Source organism: Schistocerca piceifrons, chromosome 11 (assembly GCF_021461385.2).
Source record: "Schistocerca piceifrons isolate TAMUIC-IGC-003096 chromosome 11, iqSchPice1.1, whole genome shotgun sequence".
Taxonomy (NCBI): domain Eukaryota; kingdom Metazoa; phylum Arthropoda; class Insecta; order Orthoptera; family Acrididae; genus Schistocerca; species Schistocerca piceifrons.
In genome coordinates this window covers 1,150,821-1,168,181 of record NC_060148.1, presented here as the reverse complement: position 1 = coordinate 1,168,181, position 17,361 = coordinate 1,150,821, and the positions used below count along the sequence as shown (strand labels likewise).

The following is a 17,361-nucleotide window of genomic DNA, read 5'->3' as shown; positions in this document are numbered from 1 at the left end:
ATGCTCGCATTACGGTGATTACAATTACGTGTTGTCCGACTGAGCTCCTGAATGTAAATTGTGGACTGCTACCTATCAAATTAAAGTCAACAGTCAAATAGTCCAGCAACAGGGTACTTTTTGCTAGCAAAAAATGAGGCACGAGATTTTATTTCACCTATTACTCAGAAACTATAGACCCTGTTGAAAATTTTACAGTTACCAAAACGAAAGAGCATTAAATTTGGCGTCAAAATGACCTATTTAAATGTCAAAATTTATCGTATTAGTGACGGTTGAGCTCGGTGGCTGTGGAATGAATAACCTGAAGAAATACAATGACTAGACACTTTCTGTCATTTGCCCTTTAACTCGTTGCCCCTTTTTCCAACATAAAGAAACACACGAGCTCACCACATGGCAAAGGCACTCGTTTCAATGAGTCTAAAAGTGTTTTTGCTGCGCACATACACGCACGAAATGAACAAATTTCAGAAACAAAGACACCTGCAGCATTTAAAATGCAATCAACAAAAACATTTTCCTGACAAAGACATAAAATGTATTAAGTCCACCAGAAAAATTATATATAAAAACAAAGATGAGGTGACTTACCGAACGAAAGTGTTGGCAGGTCGACAGACACACAAACAAACACAAACATACACACAAAATTCAAGCTTTCGCAACAAACTGTTGCCTCATCAGGAAAGAGGGAAGGAGAGGGAAAGATGAAAGGATGTGGGTTTTAAGGGAGAGGGTAAGGAGTCATTCTAATCCCGGGAGCGGAAAGACTTACCTTAGGGGGGAAAAAGGGACGGGTATACACTCGCACACACACACATATCCATCCACACATATACAGACACAAGCAGACATATTTAAAGACAAAGAGTTTGAGCAGAGATGTCAGTCGAGGCAGAAGTGCAGAGGCAAAGATGTTATTGAATGACAGGTGAGGTATGAGTGGCGGCAACTTGAAATTAGCGGAGATTGAGGCCTGGTGGATAACGGGAAGAGAGGATATATTGAAGAGCAAGTTCCCATCTCCGGAGTTCGGATAGGTTGGTGTTCCCGAGATGGGAACTTGCTCTTCAATATATCCTCTCTTCCCATTATCCACCAGGCCTCAATCTCCGCTAATTTCAAGTTGCCGCCACTCATACCTCACCTGTCATTCAATAACATCTTTGCCTCTGCACTTCTGCCTCGACTGACATCTCTGCTCAAACTCTTTGTCTTTAAATATGTCTGCTTGTGTCTGTATATGTGTGGATGGATATGTGTGTGTGTGTGTGTGTGTGTGTGTGTGTGTGTGTGTGTGTGTGTGTGTGTGTGTGTGCGTGAGTGTATACCCGTCCCTTTTTCCCCCTAAGGTAAGTCTTTCCGCTCCCGGGATTGGAATGACTCCTTACCCTCTCCCTTAAAACCCACATCCTTTCGTCTTTCCCTCTCCTTCCCTCTTTCCTGATGAGGCAACAGTTTGTTGCGAAAGCTTGAATTTTGTGTGTATGTTTGTGTTTGTTTGTGTGTCTATCGACCTGCCAGCGCTTTCGTTCGGTAAGTCACCTCATCTTTGTTTTTATATATAATTTTTCCCACGTGGAATGTTTCCCTCTATTACATTAAGTCCACTAGAGATAGACAAAAGGCCGAAACGTGTCTCGGCAAAACGAAGCGTACAAAAAGTGACTGTTTGCTGTACTACTTCAGCTATCTGTGTACTGCGATTCAACAGAACGAGGGCACGGGTCAGGGCACACAAACACGGCACTCAATCTTCCTCGTTCACCTGTGTGCGAGTTCTCCCGCCTCCCCTACACTACTAAATAAATGTCTGACCACGTCTGTGTCCGACGACGCCTCTCAAAATACGAGTCACGGCGACGATGCACACTTACAGAGAATCGTATCTGACACTTTTATTCCTGGGACTCACTGTAGATCAAATTACATGATGGCGTGCTGAAAAGTAATGTCCCAAAATTTTGTAATGTAAGAAGTCTTAAAGGTTTTTAAATAAAACAACTTTTGTTAACGATCTACATCTTTATTCATCACGTCTAACTATTCGTTCCTCAACACAGTCTCCCTAACGCCGAACACATCTCTCCCGACGAGAGACCGGGTTGTCGATGCTGTAGCTGTAAAAAGTCCGAGTCTGTCGACGGAGCCACGACCTCACCTCTGCTCGCACCACTTTATAAATATCAAAGTAAAGTCCTCAAAGCATTTCTTTAACTTTTGAAATCAAATAAAAATCAGATGGGGTTCAGTCGGGACCGTACGGAGGACGCTCGATAATGGCGAACCTACGGCATCGGGCAGTCGCCAGTGTCGCGGTGCTCGTGTGCGGTCCAGCACTGTCGTGTCGGTCGACACATGGACGAACTAGTGGGATCTGAAGCTCTTACGACACATTTCTTGTGCACGGACACAGTTGCATCATATGCCATCACATTATTCTGTATAACTGAGATCTCTAGTGCCAGAGGGTCATAGTTCAGTGTTCACGAAGTGGGAAAGTCTATAGAGAAATACACAGGATGTGTAATACCTATACCGATATTAAAAACAGAATACAAAATTTGGAGGCACTACTTTTCAGCAGGTCCTCGAAGCTGTACCCTTGCTGTGTACTCCCCAGCAGCTACCAGAACAACAAGTTTTATGCAGTAATATAAGCACTGCCCCAGGAGCCGCTAGGAGAGGCCGTGGAATCTCAAAGAGTTTGTTGTACGAGCAGAGGGGTTCGAGTGTTGGCAGGTGATGTAGACCACCATTCTGTTGTACGATACTGGCTGAAGGGTAAAGTCTAAAACTATACAATTCTTTCTGACAAATGCTGAAAGGTCAATCAGTAAAAAGTAGGGAAAAAAAAATAACAACTTTTAAACTTTTCTTTTATTAAATCATGATTTGATCACAGATGTTCTGTGTCATGGAATAATTATTATTAAAATTAGATTATACTGTAACTTACTCAACATTAAAAGACTTGGAATTGTACGAAGTATTATGTGCCTTATATTATTGAAAACGTACTCTAAATGTATCAATAAAAAATCTAGTCACCACATGGCAGCAGTGGAAAACACACACAAAAAGGTTTGCAATTTGAGCTTCTCGTGGACATTAAGGAAGTTGCTATACAAAAAAGAGCTTTTTTTATGAATAATAATTAGAAGTTAATTTGTCACAGATGAGAATAAGAGTATCAGTTGTAATACATCAAGAATACAGTTGCAAAATGAAGAAAACTAAGTTTAGTCCTTTTCATTAAGCAATGCTGAGAAGAAAAGTTAATTCTTTCAAAATCTAGGTGACACTGTCAAGAAAGAAGAGATACAACATCGTGGCTAAAAAGAAGTCTGAAGAATTTTCCTCGTGCAGGAAATAAAATCACTGCCCTAGGGCGCCGTAAGAAAATACGAGAAACTGTAGACACCTTTAAGGAAATACGTGTATACCACAAACTGACTCAAGAATCAATTGTAAAAAATTTTGTAACGTACACCTAACATTTGGCCTCAACAGTCAGAGACTGTGGTCTTGAATGTGAGTTGTTTGTGTATTTTGTCTAATTCCGATGAAGGCTTATTTGGCTGAGAGTTCTGACAGTCTTTTTGTTGTGCCTATCTGTGACTCAGCATCTCCACTATGTGGTGAGTAGCAACTCTCCTTTTTATAACACTGTCATAATAATTTTGTAACAAACGTCTAACTTTGCGAGGTCAGTCACAACACGGTCGTATCACCACCATTACCACTATACCGTATAAGTTACAGTTGAGCGACTGCGCGCAGAGCTGGTTCTAGGGCTGCGGCTGCCGCTCTCCGGCATACTCACCACTCTCGCTGACCTCTCTTGACTCTCACACTTCCGGCAAAACCACGGTCCAGTCGGTACAGTCACTATCCCGTAACAAGCTGCAAAACACGAGAGGGCAGACGAGATTAGTGCCGGGCTCCTGTAGATTTACAGTAATTGACACAAAATAAAGGTGCACGTACACAAACTGCAATCGTATTTATTTATTTAGTTTATAGTGAACAGATTGTACATTGAACTCCCATTACAATTACAGAACTGTACAAGAGAGGGTTGTCTGATGTATCTGGATTTACTGCAGTGGGAATCAGTTATTGTGCAAAATACTGAGTAAAAGATAACGTTCAGCCACAAACTGAGAATTTACTTGGGCCATGAAGCACAACATACATCAGCATAGGTTAACTGTTGCATCACCGTAGGAAACCTAGTAAAACAATACTGTGTTGCAACTGTTTATCCACAAACCTTTCCATGCATCAATGCGCAAATTCGGCATTAGGGCAGTGTCCAATTCTGCCTGTCAACTTTGACCCGTTACATCATTAATACGATGGAATTACAACTTCCAGTGTATATTAAATGACAATGATGTTGTCACTACACAAACACACCGACAAATATGAACAAAAACATAAAATGACAAACAAAGTCTCACCACAACAATAAAATGAAACTAATGGGACAAAAATGGGAAATAGGGGGGTTTAGTGTGAGGAGAAGCTATAATATAGAACAATACAAAACACTGCACCATCCGAAAACAAAAATAAATAAAAAATTGCAAAACTTCAACTTACAACATGATGCTACACCTACAAAAGCAACAAGAATCACACATTTCACGCAACCTATACAGCTCAAATGAAGCCCATGGTATCAAAAAACCGACACCGAAAAGTGGAATTGTACATTCCCCTTGCCTTATACAACTCTAACACAGCTCTTGATACCTACTAGCAAACCATGAATAAAAAATCCCACAACTACAAACTTCACACAAACACATAATTCACAAAACAGTACAGAAACAAAAATCTCAACAACTCAAAAAACATATTCACTAGATCAATTAAAACACAACCCACATACGAAAGTATAGGCTACAGCAGGCAAAACAAAAATTACTTGCCAACGAAAGCTTCCAACAAAATCTGGCCACTGCCCTCTCCCCCCAGAAAAACACACACACACACACACACACACACACACACACACACACACACATTGCAACAAGCAATAACCTATTCATAAATTGCTCTCATACACATTACTGACAAAAGAAAAACACTATTAAATTTCTGCCCGTAACAAACACATGGCATCAACAGTACCGATCACTAATCTGTCGCCCATAACAGGCAAAATCAAAAGTAAATAACTAGCGAACCAGAACAAGCTCTTTCAATGACAACCTCACACACTCGGCTAATAACAGCAAATGAATCACTAAAATATTTAACAAACAACGACATGGAATCTACAAGTGCGGATCAACTCAAAAACACCATGCCATAGTGATGTCACACGCCACACCACCATTACATCGAGGGTAGAAGCAGAAGGGTAAATCCGATGCTTCCGATGACCCATAAATTCTTGACTACCTTTCATTTATTTGCGATGGTTACTGCGTGCTAAAAACTGAATTCATATTTTGAAATTAAAATATTGTCCTAAAAATATTAACCACAGACAAAATTAACAGGATCACTATGTAAAATTGCTAATCGTCTATCATCCGTAATAAATTACACTAGAACACCCACACAGAAAATCTCTGCAGTGAGCTAGCAAGGGTCATGTGAGTGGAGTGCTCATGCTTACAGCATACAGTGCCCTTTTCCATACACACATGACAGAATATTTCTTTAGCAGAACGCCCTGGGCCAAAATAAACCTGCCTCTGGCAAAAGAGAGCCATTAAACATATTTTTGGTTCAAATAACTTCTTGCAGACAATATTTTTGTTGCACACAAAATACTTAAAGTCCTCAGTCTATACACACCCAAAGTATTTACACATGGCAAATAGAATGTCTGTGTGTCTGAAAGCAGATTGCGTGCACCCTCATGTGAAACCAGAAACAGGAAATTACTAGACACTCTTCAGACTTGATTAAGTAAAAAAAAAAATAATGTACAAGCGAGCAACATATTTTTCAACAACATTCCAATCCCAAAGAAAGCAGGTGTTGACAGATGTGAAAATTACCGAACTATCAGTTTAATAAGTCACAGCTGCAAAATACTAACACAAATTCTTTACAGATGAATGGAAAAACTAGTAGAAGCCAACCTCGGGGAATATCAGTTTGGATTCCGTAGAAACACTGGAACACGTGAGGCAATACTGACCTTACGACTTATCTTAGAAGAAAGATTAAGAAAAGGCAAACCTACATTTCTAGCATTTGTAGACTTAGAGAAAGCTTTTGACAATGTTGATTGGAATACTCTCTTTCAAATTCTAAAGGTGGCAGGGGTAAAATACAGGGAGCGAAAGGCTATTTACAATTTGTACAGAAACCAGATGGCAGTTAGAGTCGATGGACATGAAAGGGAAGCAGTGGTTGGGAAGGGAGTGAGACAGGGTTGTAGCCTCTCCCCGATGTTATTCAATCTGTATATTGAGCAAGCAGTAAAGGAAACAAAAGAAAAATTCGGAGTGGGTATTAAAATCCATGGAGAAGAAATAAAAACTTTGAGGTTCGCCGATGACATTGTAATTCTGTCAGAGACAGCAAAGGACTTGGAAGAGCAGTTGAATGGAATGGATAATGTCTTGAAAGGAGGATATAAGATGAACATCAACAAAAGCAAAACGAGGATAATGGAATGTAGTCGAATTAAGTCGGGTGATGCTGAGGGAATTAGATTAGGAAATGAGACACTTACAGTAGTAAAGGAGTTTTGCTATTTGGGGAGCAAAATAACTGATGATGGTCGAAGTAGAGAGGATATAAAATGTAGACTGGCAATGGCAAGGAAAGCTTTTCTGAAGAAGAGAAATTTGTTAACATCGAGTATAGATTTAAGTGTCAGGAAATCATTTCTGAAAGTATTTGTATGGAGTGTAGCCATCCATGTATGGAAGTGAAACATGGACGATAAATAGTTTGGACAAGAAGAGAATAGAAGCATTCGAAATGTGGTGTTACAGAATAATGCTGAAGATTAGATGGGTAGATCACATAACTAATGAGGAAGTATTGAACAGGATTGGGGAGAAGAGAAGTTTGTGGCACAACTGGACCAGAAGACGGGATCGGTTGGTAGGACATGTTCTGAGGCATCAAGGGATCACCAATTTAGTATTGGAGGGCAGCGTGGAGGGTAAAAATCGTAGAGGGAGACCAAGAGATGAATACACTAAGCAGATTCAGAAGGATGTAGATTGCAGTAGGTACTGAAGGATGAAGAAGCTTGCACAGGATAGAGTAGCATGGAGAGCTGCATCAAACCAGTCTCAGGACTGAAGACCACAACAACAACAACAACCATACGACACAAGGGAATTGCATGCAAATTTAAAATGGTTGTAGAAACATGGCTAAGAAGACGCATTCTACGACAGCAATGGCTTAATGAAATAAATTATCTTTTTTTTATAAATGTGACGGTGAACAAAACAAATTGTACCACTTATGTTACATACAATCTAATTTGTAGCCTAGCCTATGCCATCTGATAAAACAAAACTAATTATGTACAAGATAAGCAATGTCGGTTTAATAATGGTTATATATGTCAACCATTTGTGTAATCATATATATAACGGTAATGCTTTACACAATGCCATAGTTGTACAGAGCCAAATAAATCAATCTCAATGATGTATCTGTATAGTTAGGATTCCGATGTAACATAGTCACCCCTCACTTCAGCAATAAGTTCTACATGAACAGGCATAGCTAACCACAGACATAAATCCTCGTCCTAAGTGTGCTAAAAACTTCATGTTATGTAAGTTGGTCATTCTATGTAGGGAATGTATGATCAGAGTGGGCAATACTTGTCTGTACAAGGTGTGAGGAACTTTTTAGGTAGACCTAACTCACTCTCAAGGTAAAAAAATCATGGACACTTAAATATTTAAATTGATCACTGATTTTTAAGTAAATGTCATGGAAAACTGGTATTTCCGAATCAAAATAATTACTTTACAACATTATAAGTGAGTGGGAAAACAATTCATAATTCCGTATGAAAGTATTTTATAACAATAAAGATATATATACAATATTCATACCCACTTTTCTTTTTATGAAATTATTACTGTCTTCTGCCATGATTTTATATCTTCATGACTTTCCATGAATTAAAATTGCCTACAATGTAACAATCAATATTGCACTGTTGAAATGAGTTGCTCTCTCTCTCTCTCTCTCTCCCCCTCTCCCCCCCCCCCCCCCCACAACTGAACCTGTATAGCTGAATTTGCACACAGACAAGGATGATCAACCAAGAGCAGTACTTGAGAAATTGGAACTGTACACTTATCTTTCGATGATGGGCATTCGAAAGTTTTTGGATGGTTTCTTTTGAGTAGGCTAAATAATTTTTAACAATTCATTAAATGCTATTTTTTAATTATTTTTGTAATTAATATTCACACAATACAGATAACCAGGGCAAAGAAGATACTGTTTATAATTACATCAGTAATATCTGGTAATATGACAAAAAAGATAGTGTTCTGTGACTTTCCAAATCAGGAAAAAAATTTAAGTGGAAAAATTAACTTAAATTTTGGATTTTTGTCTTAAATTTGTAAGTTAAAGGGAGCCCATAAGTGTGCGGGTGTCAACTAAAGTTCAACATACGAACAGGAGCTTTCACACAAAACAACTGTCTGGTCACTAGTATTTTTTGGTTTACTAGTTAATTTTTTTGTTCTCTACTATTTTAAGAGCTATTTATAAAATAAACATTTTCCAAAGGGCCAAACCATTTATAAAAATTAAGATAAAACAAAAATACTTTATTTCTTAACAGTTATGATATAGACATCCAACATATATTTTTTCCAGAGAAATTCAGTCCACAAGTTGACATGACCTGTACAATTTGAGATGAAATCATCCTCCTGCTTCATCTACCATTGAGCTACTTCACTTTGTGAGACAAATTTTACATAAAGATCAAAATCTAAAAAAGAAAAAGATAAAAATCAAAATAATTAAGCTGAAGAGAGAATGCATTCCACCACAAACTGAAAAGAAGGGGAAGAAATGAATTGGTACCATACATTGTGCATTTTAAGTTGGTTATAGAATATTAATTTCCATCTGTAAGATAAGAAGGACAACATGCCTATGTCTTTCACAGGGACATACAAATATCTTCCGGCCACCAAAGCCAGAAAGAAAGAAACTCTATACCACTTTCCTTTTAACAACATATTATTTAGGAAAGACCCTAAGAAAGACTGCAAACATGAAACAGTTGAATAAGTGTAGATTATACTGACTCAGACAAGAGATACCAATGAAAGATCAACAAACTAAACATTTAACTGAAGTTACAATAGTACTGCAATTAAATGTAGCAACTGAACAAGAGTATAATGGTGTAGCCTAAAATAATTATTATTTGAGCAACTAGTAACACTGCAAAGGCAGCATTATTCACACAAAAAAATCACACATTCTGGCAGCATTAACATAAATACAGTACCAATCACATAACATAAATATGTGCACCTGAATTTTCATAACAGACCATTCTTCAGAAATAGGTAAGTGAAGACACAGACACTTATCAGACATTATCTCCATAACCTTTACTGCATTAGAACTTTCTTTTTCTATGTTGTTGCATTTTAATGCACACCTCAAAATTACACCAATTATTTAATAATGAAATTACATATTGGAGTAGAGCAAATTCTGCTTACCTATTTTAATTCCTTCCTCACACATACAATCTCTTAGTTAACACTTTTCTTGGTCTCCTGATCCCAAATTATGTCAGAAATATCCAATATATGACGTTAAATTGTTAGCAAATTACATAGGCCTACATGTTAAATCTAACGATTTTTCTCAAAGGCACTAATGGAGCAGTTGGTTATGATACCTATGCTCAATTTTGTCCAGTAATAGCGCAACAAATATTTTTGTTTCCAGCAGTCTTACATGTTTTCTTTCTAAAAGTGCTACAGTACCTCACGGCACTCCATTTTTTGTTTCATGTAATAAATGTGCCATCCTCAACTATTAACAGTTCTTAGAAAACTATTCAGCTAACGTTGATGAGACCTTTCTATAGGCCCTGAAATTATTCTTTGTTATGTAGGATAGGTAATGCTAAGAAGGAAAAATAAAAAAAAAATCCAGCAAAGCAGTGTTTCTCAAGAGAAATTCTTGGAATGATGCTACTGTAAGGCATATGCCTTATAATTCCACTGCAGGCCCCTTCAACGGCAAAATCTGGACAAGAAAGTACTCTAAAATATTCGTCATAGCACGAACTTCTGTAAATATCCTGCAGTTTTGTTCACTTCATCCCTCATAACACAGACAGTAGTTCCACGACATTATGTAGTTAATACCTGACTTAACTGCTTTTGACACAAAATGCATCAGAGTTAGTAGCACGAAGCAAATTCAAAAAACAAAGGCTAATAAATGGATAAATTCGAAAACTGTTTGTTTACACTCTCATGTGGACAGCGTTGAGGCTATGTTAGCGCATATGCCCTCTGCACAAGCACAGCGTATACAATGGTATTTACGCGACTAAAACTCACCCTGATGTACCGCCACAGTGCATCCTTGACCATCACAGTAGACGAGTGGGTTTTCAGCCCACCCTCTCTCATCTGAACAAACACAGCACCCCCCTACCATCTCCTTCATGCTTGTCTGGTCTGCACCTTGCTGTGTTAGCCCATTGTCTCGTCCGCCCTTCTTTCTCCGCCGTCCTCCAGCGCCCTTGCCCTTTCGTGTCTCATTTTGACCCCGCGTCTTGGATGTGCCTTCGTCGAACAAAAGGCTCGTTTCGAAAAGTCACCTCATCCCGGGGCCTTCTTGTATAACCCGGTCTCGAGGGGAGTCCGAGCCAGATGCCACGCTTGCTGAGCTCTCCTATCCGCGTAAGAGTTGTACAATTTATAAATTATTAATTCCCTTTTAGCTACAGCAGAAAACGGAAAAGTATGAAATAAACAGTAAGAGTGATGTGAGCTTCCAACCGTGGTGAACAAGTCAATTCTGGCCTTCTCTGTAGTACCGTTGCGACAGACGTCTCGTCTTCAACGGTGTTTACCAACGGAATCCTCCCTCACTAATCAGTTCACGTAAATATTGACGAATTCACCATTTTACGCTCCACATTTTCGCCTTTCCAAACACAATAAGAATTGTACGCGAGCAAAACACTATCGCGCATGCGCGTTGGCGGGATAGTTACTCGATCAAAGATGCGCTGCCGACTTTCTCTTTTATAACGACCTCCATAGAACGCTAAGTAGCCCCGTAATACTTCTATTTTTCTTCAACAAGTGTATCAGATCAATGTCTACAGTACCAAATACCACCTACCATATATAAGAACAAGTCAGTCAGTCATAAAACTAAATTTTGTTCACACTTAGACTTACCGGCATGGTCTTCTGTAGCGAAGCATTATCTTTGATTGATGAGCTTTGGGACGCTAACATAGAAGACAACGATAGTAAAACGTAGGTATAAGTTTTGAGCAAAAAATTAGAAGTCGTTTTTCATTCAACAGTCTATCTTGTCGACACTGGTGAGGAAGCTACATACTTTAACTAGTGTGTCATGGCAGTGGCTATAATGTTTCAGTAAATATTTAGTTTCCCGTTCGAGATGACGGGAGGCTACATACTCCCTAAAATTTTAGACGCAGCAGAATGATAAACATACTATTCCGTACAAAATACAAAGCATTCGTTGAGATATGAGATTTTCAAAAGCCTTTGCAACCACGCCTGTAGTTTGCAGTTAAGTTCATTGTGTTTTAAACTGAAACAATTGCTCATTTACCGTCTCATATATTACAACATACGTAAAATTGTACTTAGGAGTGAAACGTTATCACACGAACACAATAGTTTAAATGCAGTAAATTTCAATATATCATGCTTCCTTTTAGTTTAATCCCGTGGAAGATCATTATGAAATATGAAGCATCATCTGTGCTTTGCAAAGAAAGTTTTTACTTTGACGTGTTGTGAAAGCTGCACGTGTTTACTGCAATACCGGTATCTTACAATGAGTGAAAGTTTAGCTCTGAACTAAGTTTTTAGACGTCGACAAACTATTATTGAAAATTAGTAGGCAATTTGAATTAAGTCTTTCATGGTCAGTATTTGTGAAAGTTAAATGTATTAAATATATAATAATATAATGTATTGGAAATGTATGTGTCAGAAATACAACTTATATCTTTGTGGTGTGGTGCCCACTGCGAATAGATTCATGCTGATGACATGGAATCCTTGGGGGGGCAATCCTTATTATATACCCACACAAGGTAGAAGTTACAGATGCTTGAGTGCTATGCTCTTTGTTATATCTGATAGTTATTGTTCCATAAGTCACATTTATTGTTAACATTAGGAGAATTTTTATGTTGCTTTGTGCTGGTCACTTACAGGCTCTTTTATGTAAAAATGACTATTTCCATTCAAGAATTTCTCTATGGTATGGGAGCTGTAGTTGAGGAGAAACATCTTTAATCTACATTTCAAAACATATATTTCATTAAAGGTTAATCCATATCTTTTTCCTTTTAGTGTTGCAGTTGGCATTATCTATGTTAATCGCACTCTCACATGGCGTTTTGATGGTAAATTCTGTGAGGGAAAAATTGTATAGTGAGATTAGTCCAGTAGTCCCAGATGCTTAAAGAGACGTGTATGAGATGTTTGTCTGTGTGCCCCACACACATTTCAGATTACTTTCTTTTCTGTAATGAATACTTTTTGCATAAGCAAGGAGTTCCCCAGAATATTATCTCATAAGACAACAGTGAATAAAAATATGTTAACTCACTTCCTAAAGTTATTCTTCTGCCAGAATTAGCCAGACAGTTGAAACTTTTTTTCTCAGTTTATTATTTCTTGTTTGTAGCCTATGTTATTTGATTAGTAGGAACTGGGATATTTTGGCCAAAGCAAACCTGGAATGGCTGTTTTTTTTCCAATGTTTAAAGCTACCCCATTTGTGCAAAACCAGTCATTATTTTTATGTTATACTTCCTGACTTGTTCCACACACTCAAGAATCATCTCATGTTTGGGATGGAATGAAAAATGAATCTACTCTAATTAACTTTCAGAAGAACATTGTTTAGGTTACTGTTTCTTTATAATTGCTTGCTTTTTCAGCTTCAGAACAATGCTTGTATCATCTGCAAACAGTGCTAATTCTGTCTTCCGATTCCAATAATATGCTAGCTCATTAACATGAACAGAGAACAGTAAGGGCCCAATAATCGAACACTGTGGGACCCCGATTGTAATTTCTACCCGTGCGGACACTGTATCGTCCCTCTTTGTATTACACTAATGGCCTAGGCCAAGTTCCTGCAGTCTGTTTCTTAAATAACTACTTATTCCATAAGAACTTAATTTCTATAAGAGACTGTCACAATCGCCCAGCTCTGTAGTAGAGTGGTGGCCCATTGGCTCCTATGCGGAGTACCCAGGTTCAATTCCTGGTACTGTTTGGGATTTTTCCTCGGCGGCGGTGGCGGTGGGTGGTGGTGGTGGTGGTGGTGGTGGTGGTGGTTGTTGTTGGGGGGGGGGGGGGAAGAGACCAGGGGTGCATTCGTGATTGTGCTGTCAGCTGAGAAGCTACTCAAGTGATGTGTGGTGACTCAAAATGTCTGCCAAACTGGCAATGGCCAGGAGAGTGATGTGTTAGCCGCGTCGCCTGTCCAAATGGTGTCTTTGGCAGGGGATGACAGTGCAGTCCATACCGAATGATGTGGCAAAGCCTTAGCGTTTTAATTGTGTGATTGACGCAATAGAGTTCCGTTACGAAGTTACAGAAGGTCCAGACTGGTGGTATTTTATTCTGTATCCATCTGAGGTATGAATAGGGTCTTTAATAGAACAGTCCTTTTGAAATCCAACCTGTGAGTCATTACATATCCCATTATTACTCAGGTGGGTTGCAATATTCTTTTACATTAGCTAATCAGAAATTTTGAAAAATAATGTAAGGAATGAGACTGGCCAATATTTACTGACATCTGTGGAGTCACATTTTTCTGTAGAGGTGCCTAACAGTGGCATATTTTGATATGTCTGGGAAGAAGACCTGAACTATTATCACGTTACACATATGACTGAGAACATAGCAGATTAGAGAGATACGAGCTTTTAGTGTCTTGGAGATTTCGTCAACTTCGTATGGACTTTTACTTTGTAGGTTCACGATTATTGTCCTTAATCCAGATGTGGCCGTGTGACAGATTGTCATTTCACTGAATCTCAACTTTATCGATTCTCCAGTGTAGGCCAACTATTTTGCTTTCACCTCTGAAACAATTTTTGACATATCTTTTTAAAGAATCTGTTGAATATCTCCTACTTTTCGACACTTACATTGCTACCACTCTCTTTAGTAGAAATACTGTCATCTTCTAAGACCTGTTCCCTGCTCTTTTAACATTATTCCGTGTTGATTTGATTATGTTGCCTGATCTACAATTTTCTGGGACGATGTAATGTAGCAGTTGGATTGGGTGTACTTAATCCAGTGGAGATTTAATGTTGTTCTGCTTGTTATTTTATCTGTCAATTACTTGGAGCACTGTTTCAGTAAGAATGACCTGCCTTCCATAGAGGTGGAGATGCCTTCCACAGGAGTGGAGATTGGGTGAAAATGGGGTGATGTGTGAGGATAACACCGAAAGGTCACCGAGCGAGGTGGCGCAGTGGTTAGCACACAGGACTCGCATTCGGGAGGACGACCGTTCAATCCTGCGTCCGGTCCTCCTGATTTAGGTTTTCCGTTGATTTCCCTAAATCCCTCCACGCAAATTCTGGGATGGTACCTTTGAAAGGGGATGGCCGACTTCCTTCCCTAATCCGATGACTTCGGACTTTAGTCTCTTCCCCTAAACAAACCGACCCTCCTGAAGGGTCTGCAGCAGATTCAACCTAATTTTTGTATTCATCACTTACTATCGTTATGAAAGTACTGTGGACAGTTTACATGTGCCTGCACGCTTAGAGGTGGGGGTGTGGATGAGAAGCCACAATATATAAACATATTCAACAAGAGATTGATATTAGTGTTGAATCAATAGTTTCAGGGTAACAGTGTTTCAGCCCAGGTGTGTTTCAGCAATACCTCCATAGTACCCCAACGACTGAGGGTGGGGTAAGAAGGGGTGACATAAAAGTGTAAGTAGGAGATGCCTGAAGAAATTTCAAGAAAATTTGGTATATACAAAACGGAGTTCCATACCTTAATCAGTAAAATTGAAATCCTTATAAGATTGCTTTGTTGTCTGTCTGCCCTCCTGCCTGCGTGTCTGTTAAGAAGCATTTCTTTTAGGAATGGTAAGCGTGTCAAATTGAAATTTATGGCAGATACTAATATTTACAGTTCTCCGTGGTGCCAAAAATTAAAGCTCTTAAGTCAATACAATTAAGAGATATGGCCATTTATGTTACATATTTTGATATTAGCAAACACACTCGCCGAAACTGTAGGGTATGTCCCATTGACCTAGAATAATGAAATTTGGCAAGAACTGAGGATTCGCAGTACAAGTAAACAAAAACATCGAAAAATTGTTAAACTATAATTATGTAACAGAAAAATATCTTTTTGCTTTTAGAGCTTACATTGCATTCATCATCCATCAAAAACTTATGAGGAACATATTACTGCATGTAATCATAAGATATAGGTTGTATTATTTTTGAAAGTAAATAAAAAATATTTTATTAAATTTTCTCTTTCTAAATGTATAAGCCAAAGTCCACATCTCTTTGTAGAGATTTTAATATAGTATTGGAATTCCTGGGAGCAATATCTTGCCATTATCAATATAAATAACATCTCGATTCCAGGAGGGAGGAGGATTAATTATCAGTATACGCAATTAAGTTTTTACAGAATCCTTACCACGTAAATCCTACTTGCACTTCGCCAGTTTTTATAGTAAAAGTAGTGTGGGCGTAAGATAACTCTGGTACTCGTAGGGATTAGGATGTGGATGAGAGGGGAGGGTTAAATGTAAAACTGTTTAAAATGATGTAACATCCTCTCTGGGTACTGCAGTATAAAGAGCAAAGAGTGAGACGTGTCTGCAATGTGTGTGACTTACACAAATACGTATGAAACTGGTGGTAAAAAGCTAGCTGAGGTATGTAGTAACAAACTCGCTTGACGATTGTTGTTAATATATATGGTTTTTGTTGTTGTGGTCTTCAGTCATGGGACTGGTTTGATGCAGCTCTCCATGCTACTCTATCCTGTGCAAGCTTCTTCATCTCCCATTACCTACTGCAACCTACATCCTTCTCAGTCTGCTTAGTGTTGTCATCTCTTGGTCTCCCTCTACGATTTTTACCCTCCACACTGCCCTCCAATACTAAATTGGTGATCCCTTGATGCCTCAGAACATGTCCTACCAACCAATCGCTTCTTCTGGTCAAGTTGTGCCAGGAACTTCTCTTCTCCCCAATCCTATTCAATACTTCCTCATTAGTTATGTGATCTACCCATCTAATATTCAGCATTCTTCTGTAGCACCATGTTTCACAAGCTTCTATTCTCTTCTTGTCCAAACTATTTGTCGTCCATGTTTCACTTCCATACATGGCTACACTCCATACAAATACTTTCAGAAATGACTTCCTGACACTTAAATCTATACTCGATGTTAACAAATTTTTCTTCTTTAGAAACGCTTTCCTTGCCATTGCCAATCTACAATTTATATCCTCTCTACTTCGACCATCATCAGTTATTTTGCTCCTCAAATAGCAAAACTCCTTTACTACTTTAAGTGTCTCATTTCCTAATCTAATTCCCTCAGCATCACTCTACTTAATTCGACTACATTCCATTATCTTCATTTTGCTTATGTTTATGTTCATCTTATATCCTCCTTTCAAGACACTATCCATTCCGTTCAACTGCTCTTCCAAGCCCTTTGCTGTCTCTGACAGAATTACGATGTCATTGGCGAACCTCAAAGTTTTTATTTCTTTTCCATGGATTTTAATACCTACTCCGAATTTTTCTTTTGTTTCCTTTACTGTTTGTTCAATATACAGATTGAATAACATCGGGGAGAGACTACAACCCTGTCTCACTCCCTTCCCAACCACTGCTTCCCTTTCATGTCCCTCGACTCTTATAACTGCCATCTGGTTACTGTACAAATTGTAAATAGCCTTTTGCACCCTGTATTTTACCCCTGCCACCTTCAGAATTTGAATGAGAGCATTCCAGTCAACATTGTCAAAAGCTTTCTCTAAGTCTACAAATGCTAGAAACGTAGGGTAGCCTTTCCGTAATCTAGCTTCTAAGATAAGTCGTAGGGTCAGTATTG

At 38.6% G+C, this 17,361-nt stretch overlaps 1 protein-coding gene and 1 long non-coding RNA gene across 2 annotated transcripts in view; one reads left to right on the top strand and one right to left on the bottom strand.

The window, feature by feature from the left end:
- LOC124720181 (protein AF-17-like) overlaps positions 1 to 11,192 on the bottom strand; it is a gene marked incomplete at its 3' end in the record, with an annotated part of 86,895 nt that extends 75,703 nt beyond the window's left edge. Inside the window, exons 1-2 of the mRNA XM_047245506.1 lie at positions 10,566 to 11,192; positions 3,830 to 3,909 (exon numbers count right to left, since the gene is read on the bottom strand). Coding sequence (XP_047101462.1) covers positions 3,830 to 3,909; positions 10,566 to 10,674 — 189 coding nt within the window. The remainder of the gene's footprint in view (positions 1 to 3,829; positions 3,910 to 10,565) is intronic.
- Positions 11,193 to 11,468: 276 nt separating this feature from the next.
- Positions 11,469 to 17,361, top strand: part of LOC124720420 — a 41,347-nt gene continuing 35,454 nt past the window's right edge. The window contains exon 1 of the long non-coding RNA XR_007006153.1: positions 11,469 to 11,566. This is a non-coding gene — a long non-coding RNA (uncharacterized LOC124720420). The remainder of the gene's footprint in view (positions 11,567 to 17,361) is intronic.